This window comes from Anopheles arabiensis, chromosome X (genome assembly GCF_016920715.1).
Source record: "Anopheles arabiensis isolate DONGOLA chromosome X, AaraD3, whole genome shotgun sequence".
In the NCBI taxonomy this organism is placed as follows: Eukaryota; Metazoa; Arthropoda; class Insecta; order Diptera; family Culicidae; genus Anopheles; species Anopheles arabiensis.
Window position 1 is genome coordinate 2,330,342 of NC_053519.1, and position 15,861 is coordinate 2,346,202.

The 15,861-nt window shown below is 49.9% G+C and overlaps 1 protein-coding gene across 6 annotated transcripts; it reads left to right on the top strand.

The window, feature by feature from the left end:
• Positions 1–3,578: 3,578 nt before the first annotated feature.
• LOC120906397 lies at positions 3,579–14,927 on the top strand. 6 transcript variants are annotated; one of them, XM_040318024.1, is made up of 5 exons: positions 3,579–3,787; positions 5,016–5,239; positions 9,479–9,577; positions 14,178–14,366; positions 14,468–14,927. In XM_040318024.1, the coding sequence occupies exons 2-5, from the start codon at positions 5,081–5,083 to the stop codon at positions 14,669–14,671; spliced, it is 651 nt and encodes a 216-aa protein (XP_040173958.1). In that variant the 5' UTR covers positions 3,579–3,787; positions 5,016–5,080; the 3' UTR covers positions 14,672–14,927. The 6 variants fall into 6 exon arrangements, with proteins under 6 accessions (XP_040173958.1, XP_040173956.1, XP_040173957.1 ...); XM_040318022.1 differs by having other exon boundaries at positions 3,581–3,787; positions 5,012–5,239; XM_040318023.1 differs by lacking the exon at positions 3,579–3,787 and adding an exon at positions 4,358–4,736.
• Positions 14,928–15,861: the final 934 nt, after the last annotated feature.

Below are 15,861 nucleotides of genomic sequence, written 5' to 3' on the forward strand. Positions count from 1 at the left end.
CAATGTATGGCTCCCGGACTTTGGTTGCGGGTTTTGTGGTTTTTTTTTCGTCATCGGCGGCGTCCCCTTTCGATGCGGACGGAGCGCGCTATTACGTCAGGGTGTTGAACTTTCGGCGCGCACGGGAGATGGGGTGCTTGCAGCCTCGGGTCCCCATCTCCCCTCCCCCCCCCCCCCACTAGTTCCGACTTCCTTCGGGCGCAGTCCTCCCGCTGTGTTATCAAGGCACGGTCGCGTCGTTTGTTCGTTTGCGGTTTTTTCGGTCAAAATTTAAGGCAAGCGGTTCAAATGCGAGCTCGAACCGCTCTGATGTCACCGCTGCGTGATGATCACGCAACACGGGCAACTTGGGCCGGTTATGTGCCACGAAGCGTTTGATAGCGTTGCATCTGCGTTTTGTGATAATGGATGGGATGGAGATGCGCGGTTGGTGTAAAGTCTGGGCGGTGCGGTTGGATTCTATTGCCTGGTTACACGGAGCCACGGTGCGACAGTTTTGGCGATGGCATCTCCAACATGTTACGTGCAAGGTCAGCGTCTGATAGTTGTCCTACTAAAGATACTTAGCGTCATCCTGAAGTCGAGTCGTCCGTCCTGAGTAGCCCGGAGTCGGAGTCGTCCTCAGTTGTTTTGAGTCGTACGAAGTCGTTCGAAGTCATCTGAAGTCGTCCGGAGTAGTCTGGAGTCGGAGTCGTCCTAAGTTGTTCTGAGTCGTCCGAAGTCGTCCTAAGTCGTCCGGAGTCGTGCTGAGTAGTCCAGAGTCGGAGTCGTCCTAAGTTTTTCTGAGTCGTCCGAAGTCGCCTTAAGTCGTCCGGAGTCGTGCTGAGTAGTCCAGAGTCGGAGTCGTCCTAAGTTTTTCTGAGTCGTCCGAAGTCGTCTTAAGTCGTCCGGAGTCGTGCTGAGTAGTCCAGAGTCGGAGTCGTCCGGAGTTGTTCTGAGTCGTACGAAGTCTTCCGAAGTCGTCCGAAGTCGTCCGGAGTCGTCCTGAGTAGTCCGGAGTCGGAATCGTCTGGAGTTGTTCTGAGTCGTACGAAGTCGTCCAAAGTCGTCCTAAGTCGTCTGGACTCGTGCTGAGTAGTCCAGAGTCGTTCTGAATTGTCCAGAGTCGTCCGAAGTCATCTGAAGTCGTCCGGAGTAGTTCGGAGTCGGAGTCGTCCTAAGTTGTTCTGAGTCGTCCGAAGTCGCCTTAAGTCGTCCGGAGTCGTGCTGAGTAGTCCAGAGTCGGAGTCGTCCTAAGTTTTTCTGAGTCGTCCGAAGTCGTCTTAAGTCGTCCGGAGTCGTGCTGAGTAGTCCAGAGTCGGAGTCGTCCGGAGTTGTTCTGAGTCGTATGAAGTCGTCTTAAGTCGTCCGGAGTCGTGCTGAGTAGTCCAGAGTCGGAGTCGTCCGGAGTTGTTCTGAGTCGTATGAAGTCTTCCGAAGTCGTCCGAAGTCGTCCGGAGTCGTCCTGAGTAGTCCGGAGTCGGAATCGTCTGGAGTTGTTCTGAGTCGTACGAAGTCGTCCAAAGTCGTCCTAAGTCGTCCGGACTCGTGCTGAGTAGTCCAGAGTCGTTCTGAATTGTCCAGAGTCGTCCGAAGTCATCTGAAGTCGTCCGGAGTAGTCCGGAGTCGGAGTCGTCCTAAGTTGTTCTGAGTCGTCCGAAGTCGCCTTAAGTCGTCCGGAGTCGTGCTGAGTAGTCCAGAGTCGGAGTCGTCCTAAGTTGTTCTGAGTCGTCCGAAGTCGTCTTAAGTCGTCCGGAGTCGTGCTGAGTAGTCCAGAGTCGGAGTCGTCCGGAGTTGTTCTGAGTCGTATGAAGTCTTCCGAAGTCGTCCTAAGTCGTCCGGAGTCGTCCTGAGTAGTCCGGAGTCGTAATCGTCTGGAGTTGTTCTGAGTCGTACGAGGTCTTCCGAAGTCGTCCGAAGTCGTCCGGAGTCGTCCTGAGTAGTCCGGAGTCGGAATCGTCTGGAGTTGTTCTGAGTCGTACGAAGTCGTCCAAAGTCTTCCTAAGTCGTCCGGACTCGTGCTGAGTAGTCCAGAGTCGTTCTGAATTGTCCAGAGTCGTCCGAAGTCATCTGAAGTCGTCCGGAGTAGTTCGGAGTCGGAGTCGTCCTAAGTTGTTCTGAGTCGTCCGAAGTCGCCTTAAGTCGTCCGGAGTCGTGCTGAGTAGTCCAGAGTCGGAGTCGTCCGAAGTCGTCTTAAGTCGTCCGGAGTCGTGCTGAGTAGTCCAGAGTCGGAGTCGTCCGGAGTTGTTGTGAGTCGTATGAAGTCTTCCGAAGTCGTCCGAAGTCGTCCGGAGTCGTCCTGAGTAGTCCGGAGTCGGAATCGTCTGGAGTTGTTCTGAGTCGTACGAAGTCGTCCAAAGTCGTCCTAAGCCGCCCGGAGTCGTTCTAAGTCGTTCGGAGTCATTCTGAATTGTCCAGAGTCGTTCGGAGTCGTTCTGAGTCGTTCGGATTTCTACTAAGTCGTCAAGAGTCGGAGTCGTCCAGAGTTGTCGACAGTCAGTCTCCTAAATAAAGGCCTGTATACGAAATGCACACACAAAATGAAAGACAAAAAACACGAAATGAAATACCTAATAACAAGTACATTGCATCGGACGACTTAAATTGACTACGACTGACACTGATTCCGGTCGACTCTGGACAACTCCGAGCGATTCTGAACAACGCAAGACGGCCCAGGACTACTCATGACGACTCAGGACGCTTCCGGACGACTCCAAATCCAAACGACTTCAGGCGACACCGTACGATTCCAACTCCGCGCGGAACTAGTGGTTCCCATTTTGCCGGAGTCGAAATCGGACTAACAATAGGCGAAGTCGGATCAGAGTCGTGGATGCGCTCCAGAGAGCATATCACAAGTCTACTCGCTAGTCATTAAGGGAGATATTAGATGGCTGTGTCTCACAAGCTGAACGCTTCTGTTGTACAACCCGGGACACAGTGGAGAAGATTGAACCGCTCATTTGACATCTTGATGAGCTTTTTCTTCTCGTTCCTTTTTCGCATGTTGATCGAATCGCCACCGATCGAGTCTCCTTCTTTTCAAAAGACTTCACAGCGTGGTTCTTGTACCGTCATCTTTCTTCTCTCCCCCACACGTAAGCCTAAACTACTCCTCTCTCCTCCTCTATCGCAGTCTCTCTCTCTCTCACACACTTTCTGTTACACCCTCTCTCTCAATCCCTCTTTGTATCTCTCTCGTTCGCGCGCGCATCATCCAAATCGATCAGTATTGTTGGCGCCTCGTATTTGCCATCTAGAGCTTGGAAGTTGTGTTTTTTTTGGAGATTGATCTATCACACACTACCCCCTCCCCCTTCTTTTCTCACTCTCTCTCTCGCTCCCTTTCTTTCTGCACCACAAGCCCTTCGAATGCACCCTTTCATTGTGCGAATGCGAAACAAGATGCAACCGAGATGGCGGGAGCAGCGGCAGAGTGTGTGAGTTTGTTGGGAAGGACGTGCGGCGTTCTGCAATAAGCCAAGACGGTGTGTGTGTCTGTGCGTGTGTGTGTCTGCGGGTGTGTGTTTAGCTACCCGTGCGCTCCTAACGCAACGGAAAGACCGGCTTCGAAAGAGTAGAAATACGGGCGTCCACTTTAGTAAGGCAATCATTTACCACTGTGCGGCGCCAGCGACTAACACACAGCTCGACAGGCGTGCAAGGCGTGCAAAAGCGTGCCAATTAGTTCGATCTAACAGTGGCAAGAACGAGTTCTGACCTTTTTGTTGTTGTTGTTGTTGTTGTTTGTTTACGTTCGTGTCCTGCGATCCCGATAGTGGCAGCCGCTTCCCCGCCAGCAAGGGTAAGTTTAGGCGAAATAGGTCGTACGCCCGCAGTGGCAAAGTGAGGCCGAATCATGTACGCGCTACATTTGGAGATAAATCGACCGATTCCCGTCCCCGATCAAAGCACACACAAGAGCCCACAAGGTCTCCCCGCCAAGGTCTCCCCACCCCAACGAACCGGTGCCGCCGTGGTGAATTTGGCCGTGGTGAAATGCACAAACTCGTCCGGGCATCGGCATTCGGCTGGCAAGATCGGGGCGTCGGGCGTGTGCCGCATTAGATTGGATGGAAGGGAGAGCTAGTTTTTCACAAGTGTCGGTGGAAAAGCGCCATCTCCGTGTGTGCAGGTGAAGACAGCAAATCCCCCAACACCCCACCGGGTGGGGCGTACGAAACCGTAATCAAGCCCTTGCCACTAATCGGGCGATAGGCTTCGGCTTCGGGTTTTAGTATTTTCTTCATCGGTGTTTTGTTGTTGTAGCGCTTTATGGCCACACACACACACGAGAATCGGAGGTTTTGGGTGGTTGGGCTGCCCCCACTCCCTTCTCCAGGTGTTTGTTGGACCCCGTTGGGCGACGGTGCGTGTGTGTGGGGCTACCGGTGAAGGTCTTTCGGAAAGGAGACTTCGGGCGTCGCGAAATACACCTCGGTGATAGCGAGCGAGAGAGACAGAGAGAGCGAGATAAAAAGAGGGGGAGGGAGAGAAAGAGAGAGAGAGAGAGACAGTGAAAGAGAGCGGTGTGTTTGGCGCCCGATTCCGTCCATCACGTGGCTGGCGTGGGCTTCTTGGGGGGCACCCGAGCACGCGCAGAGCAAAACACCAGCCACCCGATCGAACCGTGATCATTTGAGTGTTTGGAGCTGTTAGAGTCACTTGCATCTGCGCAGTGTAGCGTCGCAGACACGGCTTGCCATAGCACACCGCCCGATCGACGCAACCAGCGCAATCCATCGAGCCCCAGGGTAAACGCGCCCAAGTGGCATTAGTTTGTTTGTTTGGCATTTTTGCTGTGTGGAGTTTATTTGCTCAACTTTTCGCAACTTCACCGCAACACAAAGTTTTATCATCTAGTCTCTCTCTCTCTCTCTTGATCTAGAATATCCTAATCTAATCTTTTTTGTTCCTTCAACATTTCCGCTTATTGCCCTCTACTTGCATGTGCTCCTGTGTGGGAATTGGTTCCGGAATGCCCACGACACAACACAAAACTCCCAAAAAACAAAACCAACCTGCACAGAAAGCCTCCGGAACAGAGATCAGCAATCAAATCCAGCCGTACAGCAGCCACCAACAGCAGCTGATCGCGATGAAGCCGTTTCACAGCTGGAGCAGTGCGGTGACGATCCTCACCCTCGCCCTGTGCGCCGGTGTGGCGCTCGCCGCCCCGAACGTGCGCGTCAAGCGCGGCGACGAGGTGGAAGTCATCGCAGACGCCGAATCCGCCGTCAACCCGCTAGCGTCCCAGGTTAGTGCCACAATTCCTTGTCCGTTCTGGTCCACATGGCATGGTGATACAGATACACACACACACGTAACACATTTCACAATACACACACAAGCGTTGCTCATCCCTTGGTGGGATTCGTTTTAGGCAACAAAAAAGGGAAGGAAATCCATCGAAAAACGTTGTGGTGCAATTTGGTCGATAGAGAAAAGTGTGTCTGTGTGTGTGCGCGTGTTTAAGTGCGTCTGTACGTGTGCTGAAGGTGCCATAAGTTCCATGCATCGCATCATCTTCTCGCATATGACCTCCCATAACCCCCCCCCTCCCCCACCTGCTCGATTGCCTCATTGTTAATGCGTGACCACACGGCACGCAGTGCATCCTCGGCGCGGTGCTGTGGAGGTTTTCTCACGGCGCCTAACCTCAACCGGGAGGGCCATTGCTCAATGTCAGCCGTTTGGGGTGCTAAGGGCGTTCTGCTCTATCATTGGATTGTCTGTGCTGGAGCTCCAAAGTCCTCCCTAACCTATCCCAACCATATGCGAGCGCAGCTGCTCCAAACTCCACGACGGTTCTTGCACTGTTCATGCAGCGCGCAGTTGCCTAATCTCCTTCCAGGGCTGGCGCGAATGTGCGAAGGGGGTTAGGACTGGCTCCGTTTGCTCAATGGCTGCTGCTGCTGCAGGTCCGTTTTCGATCGGTCCCCTCTCCTCCCCCCCCCACCGCATTCAAACCGGTTCCTTTTTATGCCACCAGCTGGGGGCGGCCTCAAAGCATGGGTTTTGAGGGCGACTCGGGCGGTCATAGGCAGCAGCGCCTGCGTGACTTACGTCTTTGGCGCCGTATTGGTATGGGTAGCAACGGATTCCGCATTGATCGGCAGCGGCTGGGTCAAGACTTTGAATTTTGACTTATTAAAATAGCAAATAATAGCAAATTGACAATTGGAGAGCTGTTGGCAACGGAATAGTCCTTGTTTGCAGAAAAACGAGTTGGCGAGTCCTGCACCCTTGCATGTGAAGCAATCGGTGCGATTGTATTGCTGTATATTGATTTCAGCATTGTTTCATTTCTCTTTTTGCATAAACCAACCCCATACACACCCGCCACCCATGCTAGAACACGGTCGCGGCCTCCCTTCCCCAGCGCCTTTGTAAAGGGGCATTGCGTTTACTTTGGCTTTTCCACTTCGGTTGCAATATTCGCGCCAAGCCAGCTCCTTTTGCTTTCCAGCTTCTCGTGCTTCACTACGGGCGGATCGAGTTCTTTGGGTGTGTACCCTCTCAATGCACTGTAATGCAAGCAGCGAAGGCAACGAGCAAGCAAAAAAAAGAAAACCTTGCACACCCGAATGCAACGCAACGCCGTGTGGCGAGCTGTGAATGGAAAAAAGCGATTATTTCGCTATCCGAACACACACACACACACACATGAGGTCACTACAAAATGCCCCGTGTGTGTGTGTGCTCCGAAGGCAAACAAATAGAAGGCAAAAAAAAACCATAAAATCGACCCATGCATTCATTAGAATGTTGCTGTAATAATGCTCCTTGCGGTCGTCGCCTTTTCCCTGCCACCGAACGGAGTTGTCTTTCTTTCTCATTACCTCCCCCCCACCCATTGCCTCATTGGCCGTGTCGAACAGGTTTTGGATTTGCAAAACTGTTGCATCGATCATACGACACCTTCCACACACACACACACACACACGCCGGCTCACTCACAGCAAGCAAGGGCTCAAGACACCCACTGCTGGCACGAAGCACCAGCGGAAAGTGCAGCGAAAAGGCGCCGTTTGCCCAGTTGGAGGCTGTGAAAGTAACAGAACCGAAACGGGACCGTATGCACCGCTTTTCGTGACCGATTTGCCAATTCGCGGTTCATTTCGGAGTAGCGTATCGGCTCAACACACACAGCTTCCACGGTGCGCGGAGTGATTTTGGGGTTGCGTCGCGTTCGTCATTAATCAGCACCCTCCAAAAATGGAGGACATAAAAATGCCCCACAACAACGCAGAACCAGTATGTTAACCCTGAAAAGAAGCACGTGAAAGTGAAATGAAACCGTAACCCATAGGCCCACACAACAAAAAAAAAAAAAACTGCACGCCACCACGTTGCACGCGTGAACGCGCCCATTGCATAATGTGAAGCGAGCACGACGTTTTATCTTAAAGTTGGGCGTCTTGCTTGCTTTTCTTCTCTGCTCTCTCTGTCTCCTTTTTTTTGCGGACCACTTTTCGTGTGCGCTATCCGGCTCGAGGTGAGCAAGACATTGCTCAGATCTGTTACAAGAGCAGCAGCAGTGACAGACGATGACGAAAACACCTGTTTCACGAAAACACGGCAGAGCATCCCGAACGCACGCGCGTTTGTGGCTGTGTGTGTGTAGGGGAAAGTATGCTTCCTGCGTTAGTTGAAGGTCACACTTGGAACGGATTCAGGTCGGCCAATGAACTCGATCGCAGTGCATTTTGCGTAACTTGGAGGGTCTTCGTTAGCTTCTGCGCTGCAAGCGACGAACCCGATAAGCGATCTGATAAGCGAGGCTAGGCTTTGCTTCTGGATCACTGGGTCGCTTTTGGGCGCCATGATGACAAGCACGACCCAGCGGCCTTACATCAGCGTGGCCGCGCTGCCGGATTGCTTCATATCGCTCGTGGTTAACGGACAACAGCTCTCTTCAGACACCTGGGCTACTCTTCCGTTTTGGATTGGAGCAGACAGTTTTTGTGTACAGCTTGCTAAGTGTACCCTGTTGCCATAAAAACAAGCAGCCATAAATTTCCTTTCCCCCTTTTTGCGCGTGTGTAGTATAGAGTGCAATCGTTTACCTCCGTGCAATACCGTGCTGTACCAGAAGTGATGTAAAAGGATCCGACGTAAGCGGACTCAAGCCGGCACAAAAGCACCGTGTTGGTTGGAGCGGCTCTGCTCTGCCAGTTACCGTCCAACACATCGTCGCCACTTGGCCGCACGTGTACTTCAGTCCTGGAAGGGAGGGGGGAACAAAACCACTTCAAAAAAACAGCATCCGCTAGAAGGGTGACATCATGGTTGGAATGATTTAGCCATTTTCTGGAGCCTACCAAAATGCGCTTTGAATTTGCGCAAAGGAAGAAAGGGGGGCCAAAAAAGGCCAACCAAAAAAGCATTGTTGCGTCATAGGCAGACTGTTCTTGCACTTCTCAAAAATGGCCGAATGGTGAAGAAGCAACAGGCTTGCAGATCATTTATCACACATTTATAGATCTCTCCAGCCGATGACAACAAAACACCTCCAATTATCTCATTAGGCAGTCGCACACTCACCCAAGCATCGGCACGAGGGTGCTCGAAACAGGTTTGCTGTGGGGCAAAAATAAAAGCCCCCCGACACCGATGCGCATCCAGACTGTTCGCTCCTCCCTTTCGCTTTCGGTGTGTGAAATCGAGCGCTGCGGTCAGCGTATACCAACGACCGGGCCTGACGTAACGCCCCGAGTAACGAGTGCCCCAAATCCGTGCGATGCCGTAACGGCATCGGCGTGCGTGTGGATCTTCTTCGTCTACCGCGGGCCATCCTCGATCACACTTCCTCATGCTTCGCACACTCGCGTACACGCACAAGCTCTCTCTCTCTCTCTCTCTCTTCCTGCGTTCGCCGCCATCTTCGTTACACTTTTGCACGTGCTTTCTCCTTGAGCTGTTTTTTCCTTTGTGTGGTGTTTATTTTTGTGTCGGACAAGCGGTGCCAGCCTGACCTAATTGGGTGCGCTTCACTCTCACTCTTCACTCGCGCTGAAGGGATTGCGTTACGTGGGCCGTGCTTGTGCCGAGTGTTACTGCATACTTTGCACTTTCACGCGCGCCCATCTACTTCCCGAATACTTGCAGCACTATTCCGCTTGCTGTTTTTATTGTGCGTGTGTGTGTGTGTGTGTGTGTATGTTGTTTTTACGCATTTCTCCTCTCGCTTCTTCAGCGCTATTGACGCTACAGGTTCTGCGTACGGGTAGTTCACTAATACTGTACCACTTAGCTTACAGCTTAGTATGCCGCATCATTCGCGCTCGTGTGAGAGAGCGCATGCACTCAGGGGTGTGCACTCATTTTCACCATTGTAGTTTCTACACTCTTCGCTCGCTCGCTCCTGTGTCTTTGTAGCGCTTCGCAACACACCTTTACTTGCTCGCCTCGTCCTCTCGCCTTATACGCAATGTTTGTTTCTTCCTTTTCTTTTTTCGTTTCTCTTCGCTTTCTCCCGGCCTCTTCCATACAGGATGCGGTAGCCATCGGCGACGACCTTGACCGTGACAAGCGCAAAGTTCCCGACCCGAAGTACGAAACCAAGAACGCCATCCTAGGATTCGTGTTTGGAGTGAGTACATGCATTAGTTGAAATACCTCTCTTTAGTAGCTTCACAACTCCTGGCTCCCTCTTTCCCGCTCAGCTTTTTTGTTGTTGTTACTAATCATTAGTTTGTAGCTCTGTGGATAGTGCAGGCACTGGTTTGTAATGGTGGTTTGGTGTCTTTAATTCATATCCTTAACAACACGGAGATGCTGTACGCTGACAATTGTAACAAGAATGCCCCTATACTGTCTACATTCCATCGACTGCAACAAGCAACCCCTCTAGGACTGTAAAGGCTCCCCCAACCAAGCGCTACATCCGATTACGGGCGCTGAGCTTTGCTTCCTGGCAAAGCGAGCCTCTATTTTAATTCCTAGTAGTTACAAAACTGGTACGCAACCGACACTAGACAAGAAAAGACACCAGCTGGCCTTCAAGCGGTCAGTATCGCTAACCAGAATGCAATGGTGGTGGCGAGCCACGACGCCAAATGGTTGAACATTGGGCAGATGCAGGAAAACCCTTACATGTGCCTGGTCCACATTCCAGTTTAACGAGATTTTGCAGCCCCTCTCCCCGCCCCATCCTTCTGTATCAGTCTATCGGTGTATCGTAGACTTACTCCTTTTCCCCTTGTTTTGCTGCTCAACAAAAAGCGGGTTGATTTAATGAGTGGTTTGTGTTTTTTTTATTAATGCAACAGTTAGAACGCTCTATTTCTTTGTAAACGCGCTGTACGTTTCACTTTCTATTACGCCACACTGTACGTATGCACCGTATACACCAGGGACGACCTTCGCTAGCGTTTAGTAACCTGTTGGGCTTCGTTCAATCGCGACACGCATCGAAAGACTGCAAGCGACGAACCCGCTGATTGATTAATGAATCATTCATGGATTAATGAAGGCAGCAAAGTGGAGCAGCAAAGATTCAAATTTTCACAAACAAAAAAGAAAACCGTACAATACAAGCTCACCTATAGATAAACGCAACCCACAACAAACATTGAGCCATTGAAGTGTCAGGCTGCAGGCAGCAAGCGCTTCGCTAATCGATATGGAGGTTGCCGTTTTCAGTTTTGTTGTTCATTTCATTTGGTCACCAACCGACTAAGGCTTACCCGTTCCTCCTCCCTCTTTAAAGTCTTTATTCCCATTAGCACGTTAGAAACCGCCCATGGCTGGGTCGTTGCGGCCACGCTCGGAAACTGTCTCACTCGGTCAGTAAGCTGTGCGTGATTTTTCGGTTAAGGTCGTTAAGTTGAGCTCCCCACTTGGCCCGGGTAGGTTGCACTGGCCGTAGGACGGGCAGGATGAAAGTAGTTGACCCCAGCTTAGTAACCGCATTTGAGAGCTCATTTTTTTTTAGTTTATTTTTGTGTCAACGCTACTCGAAGATTAGATACGGACGGTCGGTGTGGTTGGTTTGAGAAATCGAGCGCTTTCAATTTTCAAGTTCAACGAGATTTTAAACTGTAAACAGAAAAGATACACGTACCTGTGTAGGCTCCATTATGCAAGGTTCCATTGCGAGACAATAGTTTTTTGGACGCTGGAAAGCTGTAACAAAACAGACTTAGACTGTTGCTGGATACTGATACTGAATACGACCATCACACACTCCGCCCCTTAACTCCTCCGTCAGCCTTGAGGGGCTGTAAAACAGACTCCTTTTTTACCCTTTTCCCATTTTCCTATGCACTTCTAAACGTACATCTTACTATTTTCCATGGCTTGGTGTACAGAATCATCTCCAAAGGTACTGGGCAGACACTGTATCTCAGATTCGTAGGCCGATGAAGTTCACCCAATAGTTCCTTCCTCTGAGGGCACTTCGTTTCGTACGAAATTCCATTTGGCAAGACTACAATTGAATATCTTTATAGTCAAATTTGTCGGTTTTATTTTAATATTTTGTGCCATACTTCCTTTTCCTTTTTTAAACGACGAACCTTCACGATACCGTGTCTGTCTCGTTCCTGGTGTACATTGTAAACTGGTGTCAAGGTTTGATGTCGCAACCTCTCTCTTTCTACCCGTTTTCTACCACTAATAACATATCTCCCGTCCACCCTGTATCTTACCATTCACCTCTCCACCTGCTCTGCTGGAATGCGCCATCCCGTCAATCAAAATGCGTGCAAAACCTCCAACCAAACCAAAACCCGAACCCGAAAAACAAAACCGAAACCCAAAATCGAGTAGAAAATCAACTCGTTCATCGACGCGAAGACGCGCTTCATTGACAAGCTGGACCACGCGAACATTGAGAAGAACAAGCAGCACCACATCGAGCCGCCGAAGCCGGTGCCCGACTTCCAGTCGCTGATCTCGTCCGTCATCACGCCGAAGGTGCAGTTCATCACGTCCAAGATCGGTTCGCTCAGCGGCAGCTTCCTGGGCGGCTCATCCGGCGGCCACGGCGGCGACGACGACCATCACGGCAACGGTGGTGGCGGCGGTGCGCCCCAGCTCGGCAACATCGTCTCGTCGCTGCTGAAGCTGTCCGGGCCGATCCTGTCCGGCTCGTCCGGCTCGCAGCACGGTGGCTCGAATACGGTTTCGCTCGGCGATCACGACGATGACGAGTAGACGGCCCGTCGTTGCGCCCAAGAGCTCCACCGGTCTGTGAGGAAGTGTCCCGGCTAGGCCCCCTGTCGCGTTGGGTGACGAGAAGTGATAACGGGCTGGGCGTCCCCGCTAAAACACTCATTATTGCAAACGGGGCAACCGCGACTCTTGCGAACACATGCTGTTCAGATATTCGCAGACACACACATTCATTCATCCCCTTGATTGCTCATTCATTTACACACACATACACACACACGTTGAACGTAACGTACGTTAGGATATCGGAATTGATGCTTTTATTTAATTTGATCGCCAAATGCAACAGGAACGGCTGTTGTTGTTTTGTTTTGTTTGTTAGCAAAGCCGGCATGAAGCTTAGCAAAAGGAGTCAAGAAGAGGAGATAACAAAAAAAATCTAGGAGGGATCAGATAAGGGATTTTAAAACATAATGCATTCTTCATACTTCCACTCACATCTGTCGTCTTTCTATCGACTTTCTTTTACACTGTCTATGAATTCTTTCTCTCTTACACTACTCTGTTCTTTCGCCACTAACAAAACAGCTTTTACTGTCTTCGTTCTATCCACTTGTTGACATTAGTTATTTGTGGTTATTAGTTTTTATAGCCTGGTTATTATTCAAAGTTATTCAAATTCTACTGACTTTGCTACTGAATTGTTTGCGAGAAAAGATCGAGCGAGAAACAGAAGGAGAGAAACAGAGCTAGAAACATCGCTAGTAACGAGGGAATTAATTGTAGTTTGAGGTTAGGAACATGCGCATCATCCTCCCATAGGTAACAGTCCAGATCCAGTGCTGTGCAGAAGTATAGCATAACAGTGGTGTATCCGGAAAATAATTACAGTTTTTTTTTTATAAGATAAGCCCATAATATTTACATTTGCAAAGCAAGCTTTTGCAGCTCATCAAGCCACACACATACACACATACGCAATATATACATGCAGGAATCATTTTTCATCCCGTCTGTTTGAGCTTAAGATGGTAAGGCGTCTTTTTTATTGACGCAACGAAAAGTGTCATTTGAGCCAATCACTGGTGTATGCGCTGGAAATCGCAATTGTGCAGTTGTTGTATTTTTCGTTTTTTTTTATTGTAATCGGTTCCTTCAAAACAGTTCCTTCCCTTCTACTGCCTACACGAAGAGAGTGCTGCTGTAGGTAGAATAAATGCGGCTTTTGATTTGTAGTACAGTAGCGTCTAAACACACTAAAGGCTCGTTCCCAACGTAAGGTTCGTCGCTTGTGGGGCACACTGGGTGAAAGAGCGCTTGTATTTCTTACTCTCTATTTAAAACGATTGGTTGTGGTAGGGGTTCTAGGCAAGCAAACGAAAATGAACAAAAAAAAAAAACACAAAAGTAAGATGCAAGAGAATGAAGCAGGAAGGAGCAAGCCTAAAGCAAGCAATAGCCAAACACAAAACACATGCAACTAGTATGCTAGCGAAAAATAGAACTACCAACGTATCTTCGAGGCACAGTGCAGATGAACTCCAGCTCAGTCAGTCACCATTTTACAAAAAAAAAAAAACCAACATCGAAAGTAACCATACGTACGGGCTCTAGTATGTCTCATTTTCTTCTATGTGTAAATAATGGATTAATAAAATGCAAATCTTATTCACAAATCTACCCTGTACCCTGTGTGTTGATTCACTGACTTTTGGTTGTTGCTCCTCGTTTCCCTTTCATCCGTGCCGAAGCGGTAATCTGGGTTTGTTTGTTGAGGTATGGAACCGGAAAGGACGCATGAAGTCTGTAATTAGTGTAATTATTTGGCAGTATTGGGTTGTAATTCTACGAACGAGGGGAGAGCAAACGTAACGATGCAACAATGTGTGCAAGCGTTCTGCAAACAAATAAACATTATCGGCGTACAGTAACACTAACACTCACACCACCATGTCGCATGTCGTATGTTTGTTGGCTGGTACAGGGAAACTGATTCGATTATAACTCGCGTACTCCGTGCTCCGTCTGCGATCTAGACGATTAATTTGTCTCGTTTCTGTTCTGGTCCCGCGCAGGCTAGCAAGCAGTCAGCCCAGGCGGTCAAGGACGCCATCCACCCGACCAAGGCACCGGTCTCGGTAACGACGGACGATACGCCCGACTTCGATCGGCAGAAGGTGTCCCTCCAGGTGCCGGATGAGCTGTTCGGCAGCTCGTTTACCCTGGTGACGAACATATCGGGGCGCATCGGCGATCTCATCATGGTAGGGAAGGCGGATTTACATTCAAGATTATGCGTGAAAATAGAAACCACACCACACCAAGCAACTAATTTGCGCAACTTTTTGCGCTACCCTCTTCACAGAGCACGGCACGCCGGGCGGGCGAATTTTTCTGGGTGTTCCAGCCCCTGTTCGGCAAGCACCTCACGATCGAGATCCCGACGACGACGACGACCACGACGACGCCGCGTACGACCACAACGACCCGGGCAGCCCGCACGACCACGCCCGACACCGCCCTCGTGCTCGACCTGCTGTCCAGTGCAACCGACACGAACGACATCTGAAGCTAGGCGGCCACGGGTTTTACAGTTTCCTATTACACTCACTCAGTTATTTATTACGAAAAGACGAGTACGATTATGGCCTGTTTTCATGCACGACAACGAAACATAAACACACATGGTGAAGATTATTGTAACAGAAATCTAGCTACCTTTTTTTTGTATAGCAAAAGTTTAGTTAGGTAATGGATATGGTTTATGAGCACGCGGCGGAAAGTGTTAAGCAGTAAGCGAGCAATAAAGGCTTCACACCAGCAGTCAGGCGGTAGAGTTTAATGGCTAGCAAGAAAGAAACCCCATTTCCTCGTTTCTTTCGACGCGTAGATCTTTTCCGCCTAAAAGTATGCAATCCGCGGTACAATGTTTGAAAAGCTTTTACACCTCCATCTCTCGAAAACTCCACTCGAAAAGGAATGTTTTTAAGAAGAGTGCAGACGAGCACTATCCAAGAAGAATGCAGAATGCAAAAGCATTTGCTCCTAAAACCACAATGTGCCGGGATGCGGAAGGAAATCTCCTGGAAGACGAGCGGGTGATGATCGAAAGGTGCACCTTAATAGAACAGGTGATGCCCCTGCCAACTCTGGATGAGACTGTCAGCGCCGTCAAGCGGCTTTAGAGCGATAAGTCTAGTGATAAGATAGTGATGGACTGGCGGCCGAGCTTTTCAAGATGGGTCGTCGAAATCCTGATGATCCTGATCCTGAAAATCAGGAACCAGGAGGAACTACCGGAAGATTGGAAGCTGGGTGTCATTCACCCAGTTTACAAAAAGTTTAGCTCCTTGCTACAAACATCGTCGGTAGATACCAAGCTGGGTTTGTTGGAGGCAAATCCACACTCAATCAAATTTTTACTCTTCGGAAGATCCTCCAGAAGTGTCAAGCGCGCCAGATTAGTAACGGGTAATGTTGGCAAATATCTGGAGTTGATTTCGAACTGTTATGTTTAAACACTTTTACTTTATTTAAACACTTATTAAACATACGATATAAATAAAATACATAATGAACAAACACTTTAAACGTATACTGTATGGGCCGCGCACCAGCCGCACCGAGCGCCCCTGCCGAGAGCTCCTGCTCGATCGGCCTTCGTACACACTCTGCTCGGCGCTCGGCACACACTAAGCCTTGCGCGCTTTGTGTGTGCGACAGTGTGCAAGTACACACTGTCGTCCCCCTGGACGTTGA